The following is a 21516-nucleotide window of genomic DNA, read 5'->3' as shown; positions in this document are numbered from 1 at the left end:
TGAATTGGCATTGTTCATACAAAGGCCAGTATGTGAAGAAATGGTTCAAATGGCAGGAGGAATTTGGATTAATGGTAGGAGTGACTTCCTAGCTTTGTCAAATGGATAAACTTTTAATTCTTGGACATGCAGGTGGTTATATTTCTTTTTTATTTTTTGATTAGTTCATTTGTTTGACATCCAAAGTAGACCAATTAAACCTGTGAGACCTCTACTCCCAGTCAGTTACTCTTAGGTCATTCTGTAATTTCCCTCCAGTTGCTTGAACTTGAAGAGGGACCAGAACACGGTCTGGTTAAATGCTTCGGTTTCTGTTGGTGAAGCCGACTTTGTGCCTGGACGGTCCTCTACCTTCCCCCGTCCTCGCCTGCCCAGAGACAGTTTGGGATCCACTGGCCTGAGATGGCTATTGTCTGGTGATAATCAGCCCAGTAACTCTGCTTTCTTGCTTTAGCTGTGTGCTGTGTTTCAAAGAAAGGTGCTGACCACACTACTGCTCCCCCTGCAGATGGAGATGGTAAGTGAGGCTGTTGCAGCCCTTGGAGGTCAGCCTTTAAGCTCCTACTCCTAAATACTGTTGCTTCTGTAACCAGGTCAGTTCCCATGGAAAGCATGTCCCTAGCAGGCTGGTGTGGAAGAGTCTTTGTACACATACATGTAGCTTTCCCCCATACTGGCCCCCTTGCTGTATTCTCCAAGAGCCTCTGCACCAAGAGCACCAACAGCCTCTGCACTTGGTGATCTCTCTATCCAGATTCTGGATCAATCTATCCAGAATGATTGTTCTCCCAGCTATATGCTGGACCATCCCAGGATATTGTTGCTTTGATTCAGGTCTCTGCTCAGATGTCACTTCTGAGGGGTGTCTTTTATGTCTGTCTCATCAAAAACAGCAGCGCCAGCCTCTGGTCTCCTCCTCTGCTCTGTCTTACCAGCACTGATCACTACCTGACATCATGTTTTACTTATAGTTTGTCAATTACTTCTCTCCTTCACTAGAACTTAACTCTGAACAAGAAAGGGATTTTGTCCTATTTCTGTTATATCCCCAGTAAGTAACTCAGTGTCTGCTACAGTGGGTGCTCAAATACTGGTTCAGTGATAAAAGAGCCTCAGCATTTGTGGCTTTTTAAGTAACTGTCCCGAAAAAATTGTTTTGCAAGTGTACAGTTAGGTGTATCCCTAGATCTGCCGTGGGCCAGGGCTTCTACACCCTCTCATGCGCTTAAGGGGATGTCCCAGTACCTAGAACCACCTGTCAGCCCAGGATCCTCACTCCGCTTTAATCCAGGCTTTTGTCAGAAAGGACAGCCTCTGTTCTGAAAGGATGAACCTTCACATTCTGCTCTCTACTTACAGATGAAGAGATGATGGCCACAGAGGTAGCCCCCTCGGCCATGGCGGAGCTTACAGACCTGGGGAAATGCCTGATGAAGCATGAGGTGGGTGGAGGGGCAGTTGAGGTTCTCTCCTTGCCCTGCTGGGGAGCCCGCATCCACTCTACTCACTTTCTGGTACCACCAGGAGGGTATTTATTCCTTCACATGGGAAAGGCACAAGGCCCCGGTGTTGCCACGCTGGCGTGGGTCAAGGCTCAGATAAACACCCAGGCACGTCGCCACCAGGCCCGTGTTCAGCTTCCCCGAGCCTGGGTGCGGTCTCCTTCCTGCACAGGTTTTCTTTTCTATACTGATTGGTTCCTGTTTTTGATGGCCTGATAGACATAGCAGAAACAAACTCCCATCTTTTCAGTAGCTGCTTTTACCATTTTCCTGCTTACCTATTGAAACCCTAGCTCCTGATGCATAACAGAGAACACTGTGCTTGAGTTCTCATTGTGTTCCTTCATTCCTTTCCCTTAGGATGTTTGTACAGCGCTGTTAATTACGGCCTTCAACTCCCTGGCCTGGAAGGACACTCTGTCCTGCCAGAGGACGACCACACAGCTCTGCTGGCCTCTCCTCAAACAAGTATGGTTCCTCATCCCTCCTCCTCACCTCCAATGAAACGCTGGGGTCATGGGGATTGAATCAGTCGGACGAACCCGGGTGCTGGGGCCTTCAGAGAGTCCCCCTTCACCCTGAGCACAGCTGTCTCCCCAGGTGCTGTCAGGGACACTGCTCGCAGATGCTGTTACATGGCTGTTCACCAGCGTGCTGAAGGGCTTACAGACACATGGGCAGCACGACGGCTGCATGGCTTCCCTGGTCCACCTGGCCTTCCAGATATATGAGGCACTGGTGAGTGGAGAAAGCCTTCAGGCAGGATGGCTGCAGTTGATCCCTCACAGGCCGCTTCCAGTCACTGGGGCCTTAATAATTCAATGCAGGCAGTTGCCAAGTTGCTAGTGCTGCCTCTGCGATGTGGGTGTGGCAGGGCCCAGACCCATGCCATTGAGTGGGTTTATCCCTACTTCTCAGCGGCCCAGGTACCTGGAGATAAGAGCTGTGATGGAGCAGATTCCAGAAATTCAGAAGGACTGTCTGGACCAGTTTGACTGCAAGCTATTGAACCCCTCTCTGCAGAAAGTGGCTGACAAGCGCCGGAAGGACCAATTCAAGCGCCTCATTGCTGGGTGCATTGGGGTAGGTCTCACGTTTTCTTTAGTGCTCCCAACCACCTCTGCAGTCGCCTCAGAAACCAGCTGTGGTCATGCGCATTACGGTAAGATAATCCTTAAAGTAACCCACTACTCAAGCCCCAGCGTTAGTTCTTTCTCTTTGTCTTCCACAGAAACCCCTGGGCGAGCAATTCCGGAAAGAAGTTCACATTAAGAATCTTCCCTCACTTTTCAAAAAACCAAAGCCAATGCCAGAGACAGATGCGCTGGATGAGGAGGGTGGCCTAGCCACCATCTTTGAACCCTAAATCAAGCTGTTGCGCATCCTTCCTCGACCTTTATTGTCATCTCTTCTTCCCCTGTGTAGCTGATCTCTAGGCCCCTCTCCACTGCCACCTCACTTTCCACCGTCGTCAGCCTGGAGAGAGATCCAGGGCTGGAGCTGGAGAGAGCGAGCCCTGTTTAGGGCTGGAAGTCATTGTGCTCAAGTATCAAGAGAGGGAGTCAGGGCTTACACCATTCTGTCTAGATTTCCCAGGTATGTCCCATCCTCTGGAGTTTTGCCTTTTCCCAGAGAGAAAAGCTAGAGCAGAGCGGCCCTTCTCCCCAAGCCCTCCTGTGCCCAGGCAGCCATACACCTGTGCAGAGTGGTAACTAGGGGCGCTACACCCAATGCTGTGACCAGCCAGGCTTGCGGCAAGGGCTCAGCCCTGAACTACTTGTGCCAGAGTTTCTCCTGGGTTGTTGCGAGTTCCACTGAGCCCCCTTGCTGCCGGGCTGACAAGAACCTTCCCCATTCTCCAGGGGCGTATCTGGGTCAGGTGCTGAACTGAATCTGGCCAGTTCCCACTTTGAGCAAGAATCTGGTCGCCTGAGGAGATCCGTGGTATGAGCCACTGATAAGCTCTGGGTACAGTATCAAACATCCATCCCTTCAGGGGCCAGGGCTGGGCCAGGGTCTGTAGTGCTCTAACACCCCTTAGAGCTCACATATTTTGTCCCACCACGAATCCTCAGTGTTGTTTCCCCAGCCCCCAGAGTCCACTCAGACACAAGAGCCACAGTACCCTATCTAGTGTCATGTGATGTCACTGGCATTCAAGGATAAATCCAGACCAACTAGGCTATATCTGTGACAAGCAGCTAGCCACTGGTCTCCTCTCCTAGGACTAGCTGAGTCCAGGTGCCTTCAAAAATCTCATGGTCTTTTTTGGGTCCTGGTCACTTCCCTCATGGGCCATTTGCAGAAGAAAAAAACATGCCTTCCCATCAGAGCCTATATTGTGAGTCTCCAGTCTCTTCTAGACATCACTGGATGGCCCTACAAGCAGAGGGGACATGGGTGTGGGAATTAAGTTAAACTCCACAGTGTTCATGTGCTCCCCACAGAGGCCTGGCATCAGTCCAATCCACTGACCAGGCTTTTCAGTGAGAGCCAGAGAGAGTGCATGGACTAAAGCTGCAGCTCTTAGCTGGTATGGCCCCAGGTCAGGTGGGGGCAGGAAGAGGTGAAGCTGGAAAAGACTTGGGAGTCCACGTAGCACCCTCTGTGGCACAGGCTGGATCCGTCCCCTCTTCCTGGGTGGTGCTTTGGGCTTCCTGTCCACTGTGAAGGCCATCTCCGCATGTTTCCCTCCAGATTTATCAGCTGCCTGCTCTTCTCTGGTGGGGCTGTGGAGGGTATAGTTGTATTTATTGTGTTGTAATATTTTTAACATCCAGTGACTTCATGCTAGAAGTTTTCTATTGTTTATATAACCTTTTTGTAGAAACATTTAACTGAAGCACATCTGCATGTCAGTAAAAATCTCAGTTTCATACAGAAAGGGCCCCATCTGCCTTTTTCAAACCAGTGACACACTCCAGGGTCGCTGTTCCTCACAAGCATCTTGCCAACGGGGCTGGACAGGAGGAACTGCCTAGGAGACCTGCTCCACCAGGCCCTCCCTTTGAACTAAGATAGCATGCCAGCCAGGGGATTTCTCTCCATGACATGTAGGCCAGGTAGTCCTTGCATCCTCTCAAGTGTTGCCACTGGTGGCCGCTGGACCTAACCCAGAGGGGCTGTCCAAAGAGCACTGTTCTTCCTGCCTGTGTCTTGATGGCCCTGTGACTCGACTGCCATGGAACACCCTCTTCTCTCAGGAACGTCCTCGTATCCAGGAAATAGGTGAGCAGCACACGCTGTTTTCCTGCGGTCTGCTTGTGCCCCCATTTGGCATTCTCTTGGGGCTTCAGAGGTACTTAGCCCAGAACCTGCAGTCATGTCTGAGCTCAAAATTCCTAACTGCTAAATAATGCCAAATCTCGTGAGGTGGGGCCCCGTGTTTCTGGATGGAAACTGAAGAAATGGTCTCCAAGAAAGGGATTTTTGTCTGGATGTGAATTTATTTACACCAAGGCCTTACAAAGGCATAAAAGTCACATTTTGTGGCACATTTAACAAAATGTATTGACTGAAAATAAAGCTGGAATTGTCCCCAGAAAACCCAGGCCCCCTAGTCTCTCTGGGGTCCCAGTAGCAGTACTGCGGGGGCAGGGCAGAACCTGAAGTCTTCAGCTTGCCTCAGGAATATCCGATCCTGGCCATACCATCCAGCGTAGCCTTAGTCCATCTGAACCGCATCCAGTTCGTCCAGGAACCGCTGACACTTCCCCATTAGCACCTTGATGGCTTCACTCACCAGCACATCTGGTGGCAACACCCCTGTGGACTCAACAGAAACTGGGGACCAGAGAGAAACGCGCCTTAACACATACTGCTAGATTCCACGTCTGACCTCCAGCAAACTGTGGCATCAAAAAACCACCACCGTCCCACCCTCAACTTGAAACTCACAAATATAATGGTCTCGAACACGCGCAAGCCGTACAACCTTCTTTAGCTTCTCATTCCGGAAGACTTCCCTGCTAAAGGTATCTAGCCGGGGATTGGCAACTCTGGCCACCTTTTTACCTAATGAAAACAAACCATATTATAAATACATGAGCCCACAACTTGAATTTTTCTCTGCTATCTTCAAAGGAAATATGCTTTAGGGCCGGGCTTACACACCATCCCAAATCCCATACCTTGGATTTCCTGCACCTCAATAACACCAGGTGAGAAGCAACGGCTCAGCTCTTCTGCCGCCTCCCCTTCCACAGGCTCCAGCAGGGTGATATCTGGCAGGAGCCTGTAACTGGCTGTTGCCACAGGTGAAAACTTGGCATGATCTTTGCCTGGAGGAAAGAGGGCACTCAGAGCCTGGGAGGAGACCCTTCTTCACATTCCCTAAGCTACTGAATGAAGGGCCAGTGGCTTTCTGCCTGTTGGGAGTATCTCAGCTGAGTTCCTGTCATGTCTCACTGACAGTGTAGTCAAAAGGTCTCACCGATGCCCTTGACGCAGTGCATGAGCAGGTCAATCTCCTGGCCAGGCCGCAGCTGCGCAATGAGGATGTCGTCGTGCACTGGGCGGATGGCGCCCTCTGGGAAGAGGTCGGCCTGGTTCCCCAGGGGTACCCACGTCATGTGCCTGGTGTACACTGCGGGGGGAGCACATCACACCCAAGTCCCTGAAATGCGCCCACCAGGGAATGAGCTCCCCTCCCCCCACAGCCCCCGGCGCGCACCTCTGTGGTTAACATAGAGCTCATTGGGGTCAGAGGAGTCTTTAGCAGCGTGGGGGTTCCGCGTGCACCTGACCTGCAGCCGGAACTGCAGGGTGTCGATCTCTGTGCCGCCTTCGTCTCCTGCACAAAGGGGGAAGGTGGGGCGCTCACAGCACTGACGGAGACATCAGCACCAGGCACCACGCCGCCCGCCTGGCACATTTCTCTCATTCTCTTGGCAAACACAGGAAGGGCGAGGGTAAGTGTTCTCACAGAGAAGAGCACAGATGCACCCCAAGATGGGTCATGGGCCCAGGGTCCCAAGGTAAATAATAGAGGATTCGAACACAGGCAGTCTGATTCCAGAACCCCTTTCAGAGGAGGACGGCCCCCCTTTTCCCAAAATGTCATTTTCTCAAACCCTCACCTTGGTTCCGATATTCAAAAAGACGGGGGTCGGCATGAATGGGGATGAGGCCCAGGCGGTGGGCGAGGATCTCATCCTGGACGATGGACGTGTTGTTGTACACCAGGACCTTCTCCACAGCCATGGTCGGCACCTGCCCAAGGAGAGAGACCCTGCAGTGCCCCCAGCAACTCCCCCGTGTCCAGATACAGGGAGACCGAGACCTCACTCTAGGAGACTTAATGAAAAGTTTACAAAGAATGAGCAGGAGGAATGCTCGGCAACACTGCAAGAACACCACTTGAGACAATTCCCCAAGTGAGGTCCCCCCCACAACCCCACCTTTGCCACCGTGCCCACCGATACCTCAGCTAACAGAATGCGCCGAAACGCATTGGCAATGGCTGCGTCGATTCCCACCATGTCAAACTCCAATGAGTTTTCATCCATGTGTACCACATCCACACGGAAATTCTAAAGGGATAGGAGAGACACTAAATGAAGCCTGTTTCTGTATATGCAATACCTCCCCACCTGACATTCCCCTCAAAAACCTCCCTTTGCCCAGATGTCCCTCATTAGACCTTACTTTCTCCCCCAATCCTTCATTTGATTTTGGAAAAGCCTTCATTTTTATCTTCCATTCATTTAAAACCCTCTGCAGGGACTTTCCTGGTGGTCCAGTGGTTAATGCAGGAGGGACACGGGTTCGACTCCTGGTCCAGGAATATCCCACGCACCATGGAGCAACTAAGCCCATGAACCACAACTACTGAGCCAGCACCACAGGAGCCCATGCCCCACAGGAAGCAGGCCCCGCAGTAAGAAGCCACTCACTGCACCTAGAGAAAGCCCGGCCCATTAAAGACCAAGCACAACCAGAAATGAAATTTTCTTACAAATTCCTCAAAAAGTAAAAAAACCTTCTGCAATATGGCTTCCAGCCACATTCACAGAGGCTATGTTACTAAGAACAGGCTCACATACTGCTCACCCAGTTGACACTGCTCAACTTTTATCTTACTATACACCTCTGCTACACCTGGGACTGTTGAGAGAAGCCTGTTTCCAAACTCGGCTGCCTTGATTTCAGAGCATCAATCTCCTCCTCCTGGTCTGATCAATCCTTCTAAATCCACAGTCTTCTACCTACTATATAAATGTTACTGTTTCCCAAGTTTTTGTCTCTCTCCAGCGTGACCTCACAGAGAAGGCAATGGCACCGCACTCCAGTACTCTTGCCTAGAAAATCCCATGGACGGAGCCTGGTGGGCTGCAGTCCACGGGGTCTCGAAGAGTCCATCTCGACTGAGCGACTTCACTTCCATGCACTGGAGAAGGAAACGGCAACCCACTCCAGTGTTCTTGCCTTGAGAATCCCAGGGACGGAGGAGCCTGGTGGGCTACCGTCTATTTGGTCACACAGAGTCAGACATGACTGAAGTGACTTAGCAGTAGCAGCAGGGTGACCTCAACCCTGCTCATGATTTCAGCGATAATCTGTATGAACAACTCATATATATATATAAAATCAGTTTGCTGGACTTCACTCACAGGAAACTGAATGCCCCAACAGTCCCCTTCCCCAGACTGATTTCTTATCGCTAAATGACCACCACCCATCAGAGCAGTAATTTTACACTCCCCCCTACAGCCCATATCCAAGCAACCGCCAAATTTACCTTTCGTCTCCCCTGTGCTCTATTTCATCATCACACTCTTCATTTCTGCCTTCAGCCTCAACTTCCCTATGCAACTGTCACAAACTGTGCACACCCCACAGGACAAGCCTCAAATCCTCTACCTCTAAGCTTGCAGATATGATCCTACTTGCTTAAGAACTCTTCCAGAGCTCCCTATCACCTCTGGTGCCTAAAATGCACTTCAATCTTGCCTACCACTGAGCTGCTTACACACTCCTCAGCCTCTGCTCCTTGTTCAAGGCCGAACTTAGATGTCACCTCCTTCAGGAAATCTTCCATACCTCTGCTCCCCATTCCCATTCTGGATTAAGTGTCTGTGTGGGATACCCCCCAAAAAAATCCCGACCTCCACCCTACCGCCATCATCTTTTTTTACTTTCAGCTGCCTTTGCCACATTACACTGGAGTCATTTGTTTATGTTGGCCTCATCATACACAGACATTAGGCAAAAGGCAAAGCCACCTCTCCTTGTTTTGCACTGAATGAGATGAAGCATGGAGAAGTGGCATCAGGAATAGGAATTAAACCTTGATTAAACTTTGTGACACCTATATCGGAAACCCTGACTAGTAACCCAACAGAGCTTGGCCAAGCATGCGCAATAAAGGTTCTATACAACCTGGTGTTTCACTCCAAGGGAAAATTAAAGGGGGGAAAGCTCTTAGTGTGGTGGCTTTAGGAGACAGATGCACAAGAGAAGCTGTTATAACCACCCATCCTCCCAATAATAAATAGACCGTCCCTAATCAAATAAGTCAAGTGGGCCTTAAGAAGCATTACTATGAGCAAGGCTAGTGGAGGTGATGGAATTCCAGTTGAACTATTTAAAAGCCTAAAAGATGATGCTGTTAAAGTACAGCACTCAATATGCCAGCAAATTTGGAAAAACTAAGCAGTGACCACAAGACTGGAAAAGGTCAGTTTTCATTCCAATCCCAAAGAAAGGCAATGCCAAACAATGTCCAAACTACTGCACAACTGCAGTCGTTTCACATGCCAGCAAAATTATGCTCAAAATTCCCCAAGCTAGGCTTCAATGGTATGTGAACCAAGAACTTCCAGATGTTCAAGCTGGATTTAGAAAAGGCAGAGGAACTAGAGGCCAAATTGCCAACATCCTCTGGATCATAGAAAAAGCAAGAGAAGTCCAGAAAAACATTTACTTCTGCTTCAATGAGTAAGCTAAAGCCTTTGACTGTGTGGATCACAACTGTGGAAAATTAAAGAGATGAGAATACCAGACCACATTGCCTGCCTCCTGAAAAACCTGTATGCAGATCCAGAAGCAACAGTCAGAACTGGAGATGGAACAATGGACTGGTTCAAAATTGGGGAAGGAGGACGTCAAGGCTGTGTATTGTCACCCTGCTTATTTAACTTATATGCAGAGTACTAGATGAAGCACAAGCTGCAGTCAAGATTGCTGGGAGAAATATCAATAACCTCAGATACGTAGGTGACACGATCCTAACGGCAGAAACCGAAGAGGAACTAAACAGCCTCTTGATGAAAGTGAAAGAGAAGAGTGAAAAAGCTGGCTTAAAACTCAACATTCAAAAAACTAAGATCATGGCATCTGAACCATCATTTCATGACAGACAAACGGGGAAAAAATGGTAACAGTGACAGACTTCATTTTCTTGGGCTCCAAAGTTACTGCAGACGGTGACTGCAGCCTTGAAAGACACTTGCTCCTTGGAAGAAAAGCTATGACAAAGCTAGACAGCACATTAAAAAGCAGAGACATCACTTTGCTGACAAAGGTCCATATAGTCACAGCTATGGTTTTTCCAGTAGCCGTGCATGGATGTGAGAGAAAGCTGAGTGCCAAAGAATTGATGCCTTCGAATTGTGGTGCTGGAGAAGACTCTTGAGAGTTCCTTAGACAACAAGGAAGATCAAATGATCAAACCAGTCAATCCTAGAAGAAATAAACCCTGAACATTCATTGAAGGACTGAGGCTGAAGCTGAAGCTCCAATACTTTGGCCACGCAATGCCAAGAGCTGACTCACTGCAAACGAGTGATGCTGGGAAAGATTGAGGGCAAGAGGAGAAGTGGGTGACAGAGGATGAGATGGTTGGATGGTATCACTGACTCAATGGACATGAGTTTGAGCAAACTCCAGGAGATACTGAACGACAGGGAAGCTTGTCGTGCTGCATTCCCTGGGGTCACAAAGTCAGACCCAACTGAGCAACTGAAGAACAACAACAAAGAAACCTGCACCCATTCAAGGAATTAAAATAATGGAGTGGGGCTAGAAAGACCCTCAGGTGGTCTCCTCACTCGTGTGGACACTCGTATTCTTCTGTGAGTGCCTGCTTTCCCTTCTCCTTAATAAATTGCTTCTTTGTTCTCTCTACACCTCAGTTTCTCTGTGTGACATTTTTTTGCACTTTGGACAGGTAGAATAAGAACCTGGACCTTTACTTTAGCATGTCCCACATCACAAGTATGGCAGGAGACAGACGGGCTCCAGCTGAGGAATTTCCTATCAGCCTCCTGTTTGCCCTCCAGAAACGAAGAGAGAACAGAAACAGAGTCAACAGTCTTTGTCTCTAGTAAATATCTTGAAGAAATAATTATAGCAAGAACAAAGCAAGGCGAAATCCCTCGTCTGAGTAAGGATTAAGGGATCTCCGCTTCCCCCTTTTTAGGATAAGGAAGATACATCACAAGTGCAGAAAGGCTACTTGGGGTCAAAAGTCAGAGGATAATTCAGGCCATAACGAGTCTTGCTCTTCCCAGAAGCCTTCACTTCCAGATCCATCTTGGCTAAGAGGTGAGTGTGCATCCCATGGGAGGGTCCTGCCCGTGTGCCTTTCTACATGTACTTCTCTTTTCAATCAACTTCGTACTTTACTCTGTACCTTCTGCCTCCTCGCCTGAATTCGTTCTTGACTAGGCAGACAAGGACTAGGGACTCTAGCCCTAACTGCTGGCTCCTGTGGTCGTAGTTAGGACTACCGGTGGGGGAAGCTACAACCCCGCTTCCAGCTACCGCCCTCTGCCCCTTGCTGCAAGCTGCCCTTTTCTGCTGCGCCTTGGAAATTACAAGGACAGCTTCTAAGGCACAGGTTGCTCATATCACAAAGTCCGATCCCACAGTTCCAGCTCCACCTACCTTCTCAAAGCGGTCCTGGTCCCAGGCATCATCGTAGCCGCAATAGTTACCGGGAAAGTCAGTGGTATGAACCTAGAGCAAAGAGAGACGAGAATGTCTGCGAAGGGGCAGCGAGGCCAAGCCCGTCCCCACTCTGACGCCAACTCATCCCTGATTCACTCTGCTCCCGAGCTGAAGGCCACAAGACTTACATTGCGAACCCCAAACTCCCCTAGAACCACGCGGGTCCTCATTTCCTCCACAGCCTGGGCCGCCGCCATCTTCAACTCCTCCACGTGACCAGAGTACCTAACTGATGCGTGCGCACTAGTCGTCCGCCTCCGTTTCTGTAGCAACGCACCTCCTAGAATCTTAAATATCGCGAGACTGTGCCTTGCCTCCGTCCACGTCCCCAGCTACCGGAAGTTGGTTTGAGCCAAACATCCGGGTTTCTCCTTTTTTTGCATTCCGACCCATAGTACCTTTCTTTCTTGTCCCTAGACCTGTCCCTTTCTCAGGCCCGCATCTCTCCCACTCCTCCTCCGCGCGCGGGACAAGCACGGGCTTCAGCGACGGGAGCCCTCGAGGGACATGGCAACTCCGGCGGCGCCGGCTGGCGGCGCCCGAAACGGGACCGGCCCGGAATGGGGAGGGTTCGAAGAAAACATCCAGGTAATGGCCCCACGGCTCCGGCTGCCCGCAGCCCCTGGGCCGGCAGCCGCCCTGAACTCTCCCTCAGAGCCTGGAAGTCTGGTCCATTTGCAACACTTTTTATCTTCTTTTGAGTCTTCGTGCACAAGAAAGGCAGTGGGGCTAGTGCTGGTCTTAAAGCTCCAGACTGGTACTCCAGCCAGGGGCCTTAGGTATCTGGGCCCAATTGCTCTTGCTTTCCACAAGTTTAGGAAAGTCAGTCGGAGACAGGCATGGCGGGAGTGGGCTTGGGGGTGGATGGGATTCACTAGCCAAAACCACACTTGGTGCGCATAGCCTTGTTTTGGGGTTGGGAGAGATGAAGGAAATGGGCACTTTGCAGCCCTTTGGGGCCTTGGTAGGGAAGGTAGGAAAAAGCCGTGTATGGAAGACAGGGACTAGGTTCCCCAGACTAGAACAGAGCACCAAACAAGCAGGGGTTCTGAGACCAAATGAGGAGAAGAGAGTGGCGTCATCTGTGGCGATTTCAAGTCCCCTAGCCCCAAACCTTGTGGTGAACGGAGAAGGACTCAACTGGACGAAGCAGAAAGGTCCTGCACTCTAGGGTCTGTTGTCTTCACAGGGTGGGGGCTCAGCAGTGATTGACATGGAGAACATGGATGATACCTCAGGCTCCAGCTTCGAGGACATGGGTGAGCTGCATCAGCGCCTGCGTGAGGAAGAAGTGGATGCTGATGCAGCTGCTGCTGAAGAAGAGGATGGGGAGTTCCTGGGGATGAAGGGCTTTAAGGGACAGCTGAGCCGGCAGGTGGCTGATCAGGTAAGCACAGTTGGCTCCCTGACAGGTGGAAAAGTATACCGAGGAGACCTCTGGTTCTGGAGTTGGTGAAGTCCACCCCAGGTTGTCCAGTTCACACCATTTTGAAATCAGATAAAAAATAAGTAACATAGAGCCAAGAGTTTGACAGCACCCTTTCACCCCACCCATCTTCCTTGCTATAGATGTGGCAGGCAGGGAAGAGACAAGCCTCCAGAGCCTTCAGCTTGTATGCCAACATCGACATCCTGAGACCCTACTTTGATGTGGAGCCAGCCCAGGTGCGAAGCAGGTGAGGCTCCTCCTCCTGACAGAAACTGCCCTCCTAACACCCAGTCCTTCATCCAAACTACAACCGGACATCAAACCCTTAGACTCGCCTTGTTATGACCCAGCCACACCATTCCTCTTGTCATAGAACAGGGCGTAGTGATAACACACTGCCTTCCTCCTCTTCTCCATCTAATAAACTGTTCATCTTCCCTCAAAGCTTGGCTCAAATGTCACTTCCTTTGCTCCCCCTACCCGGTTTGTCCTTTCCTCGTGCTCCAGCAGGGCTCTCTGCACTTCTCCCAGGTAACATGTCAGCAGTGCTGTACTTCCTTATTCCTGGGTCTCTCTTTCCAAAGACTTCCTCAGAAGCAGGCTCTGTTTTGTTTACTTTTAAATTCTCAGGACCAGAACAGCCTCTGAATCTGAATATCAGTACATAGTTGTTGAATGACTTCAAGAACTGGATTTAATCTTGGCTTGGTTCTTTGTTCATCCTTTAATTCAACTAGTGCTTATCAAATACCCACTACCACTTAGCAAGTATTTACTAACTTTGGCTGTGCATCAGGCGCTGTAGTAGTTGTGTCTGGGAACCTTAGATGTAAGATGGGATGCCTAACTCAAGGGCAGCCCTCAAGCACTCATTTGCCATGAAGGGACACACCCAGGAGGGACCCCTGACCCAGGGTTGGCTGGAGGGTTGGACAGGGCGCTTTCTCAGAAGTAAAATCCAGTCAGGATCTAAGGTACTACTAGGAGCTACTCACTTAAGAAGTGGGGAAGTTTTGGGTACTTCTGTTTGTCTTGCCTGGAATTTTAATACCACTTCAAATATATTTCTCAAGAAAATGCTCAGTGTGGTATCTGGAGGGATGATAAGTAGAAAGAGGCTGGGGGCATCCTGGTTCTCGCAAGTGACAACTTTCCTTCTAAACATTTCCCAGGGGTTTATCTTTGCATCTCTGCTGAGGTTTGCATGTCTTTTAAAGGGGAACCGGTCACATAGGTAAACGGTCAAGCCCTCCCAAAGGCCCAGGGGTCTCTTTGGATTCCCCGTGTCACTGCTGCGTCAGTTGGCACAGCGTCAGGGCTGTTCTTCCTGAAAGCATTTTCAGGGGCAGTGTAGTGATTTCCTCGCTCGTCTGTCTTTAGTACCCTCTTCTTCCTTAACAACCGGCATGTTCTCTTCAGTTAGTGAGATGAGGAAGATTCAGGCTTTCCAGAACCTCAGGGCCTGGTGCTGCCTCTGCTCTCATCTGCTCTCCTCTCCCCTCTCCCCTCCCAGGCTCCTGGAATCCATGATCCCTATCAAGATGGTCAGCTTCCCCCAGGTGAGTAGGGGAGCGTAGCATGTCTGGAAGAGCGGGGGGAGGAACTGGGGCAGGGGGTGGAGCCACCAGGCAAAGCCCAGGAAGACATCAACAGAAGAGCCATTGTACCCCCCAGCCTGAATGAGTTGGTATATTGACAGAAAATCGCAGGTGAGCTCTATGGACCTCTCATGCTTGTCTTCACGCTGGTGGCCATCCTCCTCCATGGGATGAAGACATCTGACACCATTATCGTAAGCAGGACAGAGGACTTTGCGGGGGGTGACTGAAATGAGTTGAAAGCTGCCCACAGAGACATGGTGGATAGAAGCAGGCCCTGAGGGAGGAGGCCCTGGGTGAGACTGAGACCAGAGGCCTCACAGAACTAATTAGAGCTTTCACCCCACAGCGGGAGGGCACCCTGATGGGCACAGCCATTGGCACCTGCTTCGGCTACTGGCTAGGCGTCTCGTCCTTCATTTACTTCCTCGCCTATCTGTGCAACGCACAGATCACCATGCTCCAGATGCTGGCACTGCTGGTAAGGAATCCAGCACAGTGGTGGGCAAGTGTGATCTAAAGGAGTAACCAGGCTCTGGTCTGCACCTGTCTTAGAGCCCCAGGGTCTGGAATGGGGTGAGCTGGCCAGTGGACCATTCATTTTCCAAGGTCCCCATGAGGCCAGCTCAGTCTGAGCGACTTTCCTCTCCACCCTCCTCCTTCCTAGGGCTACGGCCTCTTCGGACACTGCATCGTCCTGTTCGTCACCTATAACGTCCACCTCCATGCCCTCTTCTACCTCTTCTGGCTGCTGGTGGGTGGGTTGTCCACCCTGCGCATGGTAAGCTGGGCAGCAGGTTTCTAGGGGTGGGCTGCCCTACCAGGGAGTGGGGAAAACAGCTCAAAGCTCAAGTCCAATCCCACAAAGAGTTTTTGCTCTGGGTAAGAGTGCCTTCCTCACACCACTCGCTTGGAGCAGGCCTCTGAGCTCTCTTCCTGTTGCCCAAGGTGGCAGTGTTGGTGTCACGAACCGTGGGCCCCACACAGCGGCTGCTCCTCTGTGGCACCCTGGCTACCCTGCACATGCTCTTCCTACTCTATCTGCATTTTGCCTACCACAAGGTGGTAGAGGGTGAGTGTCAGGAGGGCCTGGCTGTGGGGAGGGGAAGGACAGCTGCCCAGGGCAGGACCCTGCCAACCCTCACTCACTTTGCATCCTCCTCCTTTCAGGGATCCTGGACACGCTGGAGGGCCCCAACATCCCGCCCATACAGAGGGTCCCCAGAGACATCCCCGCTGCACTCCCTGCTGCCAGGCTTCCCACCACCGTGCTCAACGCCACAGCCAGGGCTGTCGCCGTGACCCTGCAGTCACACTGACCCCACCTGAAATCCCTGGCCGGCCCCTTTTCCCCCAGCGGTGAAGCAGAGGAAGATTAGAGGACAGTACTGATGACGTGTGTCTCTTTGATGGGGTCTACAGCTGCCACAGAGCTGTTGCCACTTAAGTATTGCCTCGATGCCTGTCGGGCTTCTGGGGGCACAAGGCCAGGAACTCCTGGCCAGGACTGCAGGGCTCTGCAGCCAGTGCAGAAAGTGGGTCAGCTCCTCGGAGGCCCTCTCACCACCTACCCCTTCCTTCCTCTTTATCTCTCCCACATTGTCTTGCTAAATATAGACTTGGTAATTAAAATACTGATTGAAGTCTGTGCCTGCAGCTACCCATTCTAGTGGTCCTCCCTGCCACCCCTCTTCCTGCGCACTTCCCTATTCTGTCAGTGGTGGTCATGTCACATGTTCCTCCCTGAAGTATACCCCTGTGCAAGCAGAAGGAAAGTCAGACAGCCCAGGGACTTCCCCTGGCAGACCAGTGGTTAAGACTCTGCACTTCCACTGCAGGGGGCCTGGGTTCAGTCCCTGGTCAGGGAACTGAGATTCCACCCGCCAGTGGCATAGCCAAAAATACTAATACTAGAGTGGGGCAGTCCAGACTACACCGGACTGCGTTGAAGACTGCCTGTCCCCAAGGCAGAGGGAATGAGAATCCGTGCAGCATCACGGAGGCCTTAGCTCAAGAGCCAGGAATCTGATGGAACAGTGCACCCAGCTTGACTCTGGCCTCCGTGTCACTCTTGGGATGCCTATGGAGCAGTGACAATTGGACACAACTTTCCAGATGCAACCCCATGTCATAACAAGGTCATTTGGCACCTGGGTCATTGTGTAAGGATAATCTTCCTGTGAGAGTTCACATCTGAAGTCAAAGTTGGCTTTGCCCTGGTTATATGGGGCCAGAGCAACAAAGCTTTCTTCAATTCTCAGTCTTTTCTCTTAAAAGCAATAACCACCAGTAGGAGAGCACATCCACCCCCACTAGCCGTTTAATCTGTTCCACCTAAGGAGTTACTTAGGGTGGTTAATGGAAGGAACAGGATCCTTGGCCTCCCTTCACTACTTTGTATGATTCATTTTTAAAAAATTAATTACCCTAGTAAATCTGGGTCAGCATTTCTCCTTTCTAATAAGGGAACTAAAAAACACATGCCTAGGGTTTGCCCTATACGACCATATGGGAGTGGACCAAGTTGTAAGTGCACTGCCTGTGTTAAGCAGTGTACCGTTACTGAAAGCTCCAGCCACCATCCACGGCCGCAAAACCACTCCAGGCGGCTATCCTGGCACGCCTTTCATTTTGGCTACTCCAGTCTCCACGGGTACTGAGAACGTCAGGGCATCAGCAGCGCCCTGATCACCTGGGAAAGGAGCCGCACCAGCACCTTGCATCTACCCGCGGCTCACCTGCTCCAAGGACCCTTTGAGGGTTCCACTGGGCCTGTCAACTCGGGCCGTCTCAGCCAGGACGGGACCCCGGGAGCCGCAGCTGCGCCGCAGCCATCATGGCAAGGGGCACGCGGCTGGAATCCCCACGCACGCGGCGCCTCTCGTCGCACGGGCGGGGCGAGGCGCAGATTAAAGGGCCCTAGGGACCTCGAAACTGGATGGCGGAGCCGGTAGGCGGCGGGGATCCCGCCTTGGAGAGAGAGGCGTGCCTTGGATCCCGGCGAAGGCACGACGAAAAAATGAGCAAAAGGACCCGGTACACTAATAGTCCCAAACGCCATCTCCACGTGACGTGCCTCTATTCTCTCCCCATCCCCTTCCCGACCCAGGCTTCCACCCGGCTACCTACTCTCCACCTGTCGTCTGGCCCCACACCCAGGGGAAGGGCGTCCACACCTGAAGGCCGGGTGTGCGCAAACCTCGCGGGCCCGCGTGGCCTAGGCCGGGCAGGGGGCGGGGCGAGCGGTGGTGACGCGGCCGTTGCCATGGGAACCCGCCGCCCGCTCCGGCTCAGCAGCTTCAGCCGGGGCTGCAGTCCGCCGCCCTCTGCCCGCCTGCCGGCCCGCCTGCCGGCCCGCCGGCCTGGCCGCCTCGGGCTCTCCCTACGAGGCGGTAGGGGGAGCGGGGCTGGAGGAAGGGAGAGAGCAGATGCGGCCTCCGAGTGGAAACTGGTCCCGTGCGTCCTAAGCTGAGGTCCCTGAGCCGCCGCCGCAACCGCGAGGGACGAGGAGCGTTCCCGACCCCGGAACGCGCCCCCCGGCCCGTCACCCAGACACGGACCCCACGGTCCGTCCCAGCTCCAGCGCCGCGCGGTCTCAGCCCGGCCGGCGACTTCGGCGGCTCCGCAATCCCGGCCGGCCCCGGCGCCCCTCTCCTCCGCCGCCGCCGCCACCGCCGCCGCCGCCGCCGCCACCGCCACCTCCACCGCCGCCGCCGCCTCCTGCGCCTCTGCCGCCCCCGCTACCCCCTCTGCGTCCGCGACCCGAGCCCGGGCCCCGACCCCAGCCCCGACCCCGCCCGCGGCCCCGCCAACCTCGGCCGCGGCCCGGGCCCCGGCCCCGGCGGCCCAGCCGTGGGTACGATGCTGCCCAGCTCCATCCAGATTTCGGGGGAGCCTCTGTCAGGCGCCGAGGTGCGGGACATCTGCCGCGGCCTGCGCGACAACGCCGTGCGCCTGCTCTCACTGCGCGGCTGCCGTCTCTGCGACCGCGACTTCGGCCGAATCTGCCGGGCCCTGGCCGGGGCCACGTCCCTGGCGCAGCTCAACCTTAACCTGGGCGTCGTGTCCAGTCCCAACCGCATCAAGCAGCTGGCGGAGGCGCTGCGGACCAACCGCTCCATCCAGTCCCTCTTGTGAGTGTGCTCTCTCGAAAGGGGGTCCTGGGCACCACACCCCTTCCTCTCACTCCTCTTGCCACCTCCTGTTCCTTCCCACACCTCCTTTGACCTGTCTTTGCACTTGACCTACCTTCTCACCCCTTATTCACGCACCTTTCCTCTCTGACCATACCTCCACCACACCCTCCAAGCTCCTGCTTTATCTCCAGACCGTGAACACCAGCCCCACCCCAAGTGAGACAGGATACCCACCCCCTCCCTGGCAGAGTCCTTGTACCTCCCAACCCGATCACCCCAGTGGCTTCTCCTGGGCAGCTGCTTGGTCCCCAGAGAAGGAATCCTCCCCTGAGGACTAGATCCCTGCCCATACATTATGTCCAAAATACCATCCCCACACACCCCTTCTCTGTGTTCTGATCTGGGGCCTAGTCCCTGCCCCCCAAAAGAAGCCACATTCTTCTTTTAACTGCATTCTTTCAGAATCTAGAACTTTCTTCCTTCCCAGGGCCTCTCCCATGTGCTGTGACCAAATGTCCTCCTCACCTCTAGGGCTCACCATCAGGGAGGGTGCGCCTTCCCCCTTACAGACAGGGCTGATGATGGCAGTAACCTTTGCTCTCTGCTCTTACCCCTCAAGTCTGCATGGGAGCCCTCTGACGGACGCGGGGCTGGCCTTGTTGAATCCAGCCCTGGCCCTCCACCCTGCCCTTGTGGCACTGGACCTGGGGGACTGCATGCTGGGTGATGAAGCCATCAACCTCATCTGTGGCCTCCTCCCGCCTGACGGGGCCAAGTCTGGTGAGCAAGGGCCCTGCTGAGGGCAAGGGCTGATGTGGCCTTAATGAAAAGCAAAAAACTAAGTGCAGAGGGGAGGGGGCCCGGCCCGGAGAAGAGGGCTCTAACTATGTGGGTGAGAATGGTTTTCAGATCCTTTCAAGGAGGGAGAGTTGGAGCTGAGCAGGAATGGAGACATAGGGAATCCAGGCTACAGCAGGCAGGAAGGGCATGGGGCTCTAATGTCCCTGAAGCTCTGTGGAGGGGGTGGCGTGGCTCTCAGTCACTAGGGACACCCCAAAGATCCCCAGGTGGGGGAGGGGTTGGAAAAGGGCCTGACCTTCCCCGTCCTGGCTTCTCACTGTGATGCTGCCCAGGCCTGAAGGAGCTGACACTGAGCGCTAATCCTGGCATCACCCCTAAGGGCTGGAGCCGCCTCGCCATTGCCGTGGCCCACAGCTCCCAGGTCCGCGTCCTCAATCTGGACTACAACCCCCTGGGTGAGGCTCGCAAAAGTCCCTTTTGATTCTCAGCACGCCCCTCACCCCAGCTCCAAGAACCTGGGATCATCGGTTGCCATGGTAACCACTACACTGGCGAAGGAAAGGAAAAAGAGGGTTGTGGGTGGAAGTACAGGAGCCACTGATGTGGAGGACCAGCTGACCAACAGTTAGATGAGAGCATCCATCACCACCCCTGGGGCCTGGCTGGCTTCATCCATTCACTGGCCAGTCACAATGCTCCCCTCCTGGCCATCTACCAATTGCCAGCCTTTCCTGGCCTGGGGTGGGATCTCAGGTGTTTAGGGTGATGGGGAGGCTGTGGGAAAGTTAGCAGGCCTGCAAATGACTACAGGTGAGTGTGTGTGTGCTGTCTCCCCAGGCGACCACGTGGCAGGGATGCTGGCTGTAGCTGTGGCCTCCAGCCGCACCTTAGAGGTCCTAGACTTGGAGGGCACAGGCCTCACCAACCAGTCAGCTCAGGTGAGAAGTCTTCACTTTGGGGAATGGACCAGAGATTGAGGTTAGCCTCAACATACGTCCTGTGGACATACCAAAGGGGTGGCAGCTTGGAGCCTGAGGAGCCGCGTTAACTGCATTCACTCTTTTCCATATCCTTCCCCACTGCAGACCCTGCTGGACATGGTAGAAAATTACCCTACAGCTCTGCGGAGTCTGGTGTTGGCCGAGAACAGCATTAGCCCGGAGCTGCAGCAGCAGATTTGTGACCTCCTCTCTGAGGGGGAGGAGGAGGAGGAGGTGGCAGGAGGGCCGGGCGACACCCAGGAACGACAGCGAGCACGGGAGCCTGCTGCCCACCAGAGGGGCAGCAGCTCCTGGACGGGCCCCAGTGGTAAGAGCCCCCAGAGGTTGATTGGAGGCTTGAGACCAGGGAGACAGGGTGTGGGAAACTTAGGCCACTTGTTTGTGGTCCCCAGAGGAGGGATGCCTGGTGGTCTGAACACCCCTCCGCCTTCCACAGATCCCAGCTCTCAGATGGTGCTAATGACATCAGGACTAGGGGACAGCCTGTTGGCTGAGACTGAGATGTGACTCTCCGTTTCTGCGCATCATTACATTTGTGTCTCCAGCCCTTTGCCCCAGATGTCAGGGTCAGACCCTGGGGCTTGGGGATGAGGGGTGGTGGTGCCTGGGGCTCTGGCAGCTCCTGGCAGTGTGGTGGGAGGCTCTGGAGGCTGTGACTCAACAAAATCCTCGGGGGCGCTGGAACCCAAGGCAATGCTTCTGGACTTGTTGGCAGCCCTGGCTGCAGACCGCTGGCTCGGAAGAGATTTTATGAACTCTCTATCCTGGTGTGTGGCTCTGGTCACTGGGGGACGGCAGTAGGGGAGGAACTGGAAATACCTCTAGACATCACTAGGTGGCAGTGCTACCCTCCGGCCCAAGCTCCAGGCAGTATCCACTGGCCCCAAATGTCTCAAGCAGGTCTGGCTCAGGTCTGACTTCTAGGACCTGGGTTTTGGGGGTGACACCTTACACAGACCCTGTAAGGGCCATAAGTGAGGTGAAGTGCCCCCAAAACTTGGCTGGACCCTACCCCAAGGAGACTCAGGAGCCCTGCCAAGGTTAATTGAGGGATACTCTCTCCCCGCCTGATGCTCTGTGCCCAAGGAAGCCCCAGGC

The 21516-nt window shown here is 53.3% G+C and overlaps 4 protein-coding genes across 9 annotated transcripts in view; 3 read left to right on the top strand and 1 right to left on the bottom strand.

The window, feature by feature from the left end:
- Nucleotides 1–5563, top strand: part of XPO5 (exportin 5) — a 44465-nt gene extending 38902 nt beyond the window's left edge. Inside the window, exons 27-32 of one of the 2 annotated variants that reach the window (XM_012100702.5) lie at nucleotides 455–517; nucleotides 1360–1442; nucleotides 1863–1970; nucleotides 2103–2240; nucleotides 2421–2585; nucleotides 2734–5563. In XM_012100702.5, coding sequence (XP_011956092.1) covers nucleotides 455–517; nucleotides 1360–1442; nucleotides 1863–1970; nucleotides 2103–2240; nucleotides 2421–2585; nucleotides 2734–2868 — 692 coding nt within the window. In that variant the 3' untranslated portion in view covers nucleotides 2869–5563. Of the gene's footprint in view, nucleotides 1–454; nucleotides 518–1359; nucleotides 1443–1862; nucleotides 1971–2102; nucleotides 2241–2420 lie in introns of both variants that reach the window. The other variant, XM_060403198.1, reaches the window with a different exon arrangement.
- On the bottom strand, nucleotides 132–11671 carry POLR1C (RNA polymerase I and III subunit C). 3 transcript variants are annotated; one of them, XM_012100703.5, is made up of 10 exons: nucleotides 11582–11671; nucleotides 11391–11462; nucleotides 6926–7033; nucleotides 6581–6713; nucleotides 6175–6294; nucleotides 5935–6087; nucleotides 5633–5782; nucleotides 5400–5516; nucleotides 5126–5285; nucleotides 132–4231 (listed from the first exon to the last, which is right to left on the bottom strand). In XM_012100703.5, exons 1-9 carry the CDS (start codon nucleotides 11648–11650, stop codon nucleotides 5167–5169), a joined length of 1041 nt encoding a protein of 346 aa, XP_011956093.1. In that variant the 5' UTR covers nucleotides 11651–11671; the 3' UTR covers nucleotides 132–4231; nucleotides 5126–5166. The 3 variants fall into 3 exon arrangements, with proteins under 3 accessions (XP_011956093.1, XP_042093203.1, XP_004018893.1); XM_042237269.2 differs by having other exon boundaries at nucleotides 5153–5285; XM_004018844.6 differs by having other exon boundaries at nucleotides 3824–5285.
- Nucleotides 11672–11834: 163 nt separating this feature from the next.
- Nucleotides 11835–16128, top strand: YIPF3 (Yip1 domain family member 3). 2 transcript variants are annotated; one of them, XM_015102723.4, is made up of 9 exons: nucleotides 11835–12041; nucleotides 12643–12840; nucleotides 13023–13129; nucleotides 14396–14441; nucleotides 14582–14674; nucleotides 14830–14961; nucleotides 15148–15261; nucleotides 15429–15552; nucleotides 15651–16128. In XM_015102723.4, exons 1-9 carry the CDS (start codon nucleotides 11961–11963, stop codon nucleotides 15797–15799), a joined length of 1044 nt encoding a protein of 347 aa, XP_014958209.2. In that variant the 5' UTR covers nucleotides 11835–11960; the 3' UTR covers nucleotides 15800–16128. The 2 variants fall into 2 exon arrangements, with proteins under 2 accessions (XP_014958209.2, XP_027814808.1); XM_027959007.3 differs by lacking the exon at nucleotides 15429–15552.
- Nucleotides 16129–17808: 1680 nt separating this feature from the next.
- Nucleotides 17809–21180, top strand: LRRC73 (leucine rich repeat containing 73). 2 transcript variants are annotated; one of them, XM_027958383.3, is made up of 6 exons: nucleotides 17809–18613; nucleotides 19236–19396; nucleotides 19750–19872; nucleotides 20255–20355; nucleotides 20503–20725; nucleotides 20855–21180. In XM_027958383.3, the coding sequence occupies exons 1-6, from the start codon at nucleotides 18342–18344 to the stop codon at nucleotides 20923–20925; spliced, it is 951 nt and encodes a 316-aa protein (XP_027814184.1). In that variant the 5' UTR covers nucleotides 17809–18341; the 3' UTR covers nucleotides 20926–21180. The 2 variants fall into 2 exon arrangements, with proteins under 2 accessions (XP_027814184.1, XP_042093201.1); XM_042237267.2 differs by lacking the exon at nucleotides 19750–19872.
- Nucleotides 21181–21516: the final 336 nt, after the last annotated feature.

The sequence above is a fragment of the Ovis aries genome, chromosome 20 (assembly GCF_016772045.2).
Source record: "Ovis aries strain OAR_USU_Benz2616 breed Rambouillet chromosome 20, ARS-UI_Ramb_v3.0, whole genome shotgun sequence".
Classification (NCBI taxonomy): Eukaryota; Metazoa; Chordata; class Mammalia; order Artiodactyla; family Bovidae; genus Ovis; species Ovis aries.
Note: the sequence above shows the minus strand (reverse complement) of the source record. Positions and strands in the feature narration are given on the sequence as shown.

Excerpts from the sequence above, each read along its gene's own strand:
- POLR1C (XM_012100703.5), bottom strand. The coding sequence starts at position 11,650 with ATGGCGGCGGCCCAGGCTGTGGAGGAAATGAGGACCCGCGTGGTTCTA. Across the intron at positions 11,463-11,581 it reads GGGAGTTTGGGGTTCGCAAT|GTTCATACCACTGACTTTCC; the intron begins GTAAGTCTTGTG and ends TCTTTGCTCTAG. Across the intron at positions 5,783-5,934 it reads GCACTGCGTCAAGGGCATCG|GCAAAGATCATGCCAAGTTT; the intron begins GTGAGACCTTTT and ends TCTTTCCTCCAG.
- YIPF3 (XM_015102723.4), top strand. The coding sequence starts at position 11,961 with ATGGCAACTCCGGCGGCGCCGGCTGGCGGCGCCCGAAACGGGACCGGC. Across the intron at positions 13,130-14,395 it reads CCAGCCCAGGTGCGAAGCAG|GCTCCTGGAATCCATGATCC; the intron begins GTGAGGCTCCTC and ends CTCCCCTCCCAG. Across the intron at positions 14,962-15,147 it reads TCCAGATGCTGGCACTGCTG|GGCTACGGCCTCTTCGGACA; the intron begins GTAAGGAATCCA and ends CCTCCTTCCTAG.
- LRRC73 (XM_027958383.3), top strand. The coding sequence starts at position 18,342 with ATGCTGCCCAGCTCCATCCAGATTTCGGGGGAGCCTCTGTCAGGCGCC. Across the intron at positions 18,614-19,235 it reads CGCTCCATCCAGTCCCTCTT|TCTGCATGGGAGCCCTCTGA; the intron begins GTGAGTGTGCTC and ends TTACCCCTCAAG. Across the intron at positions 20,356-20,502 it reads TCACCAACCAGTCAGCTCAG|ACCCTGCTGGACATGGTAGA; the intron begins GTGAGAAGTCTT and ends TCCCCACTGCAG.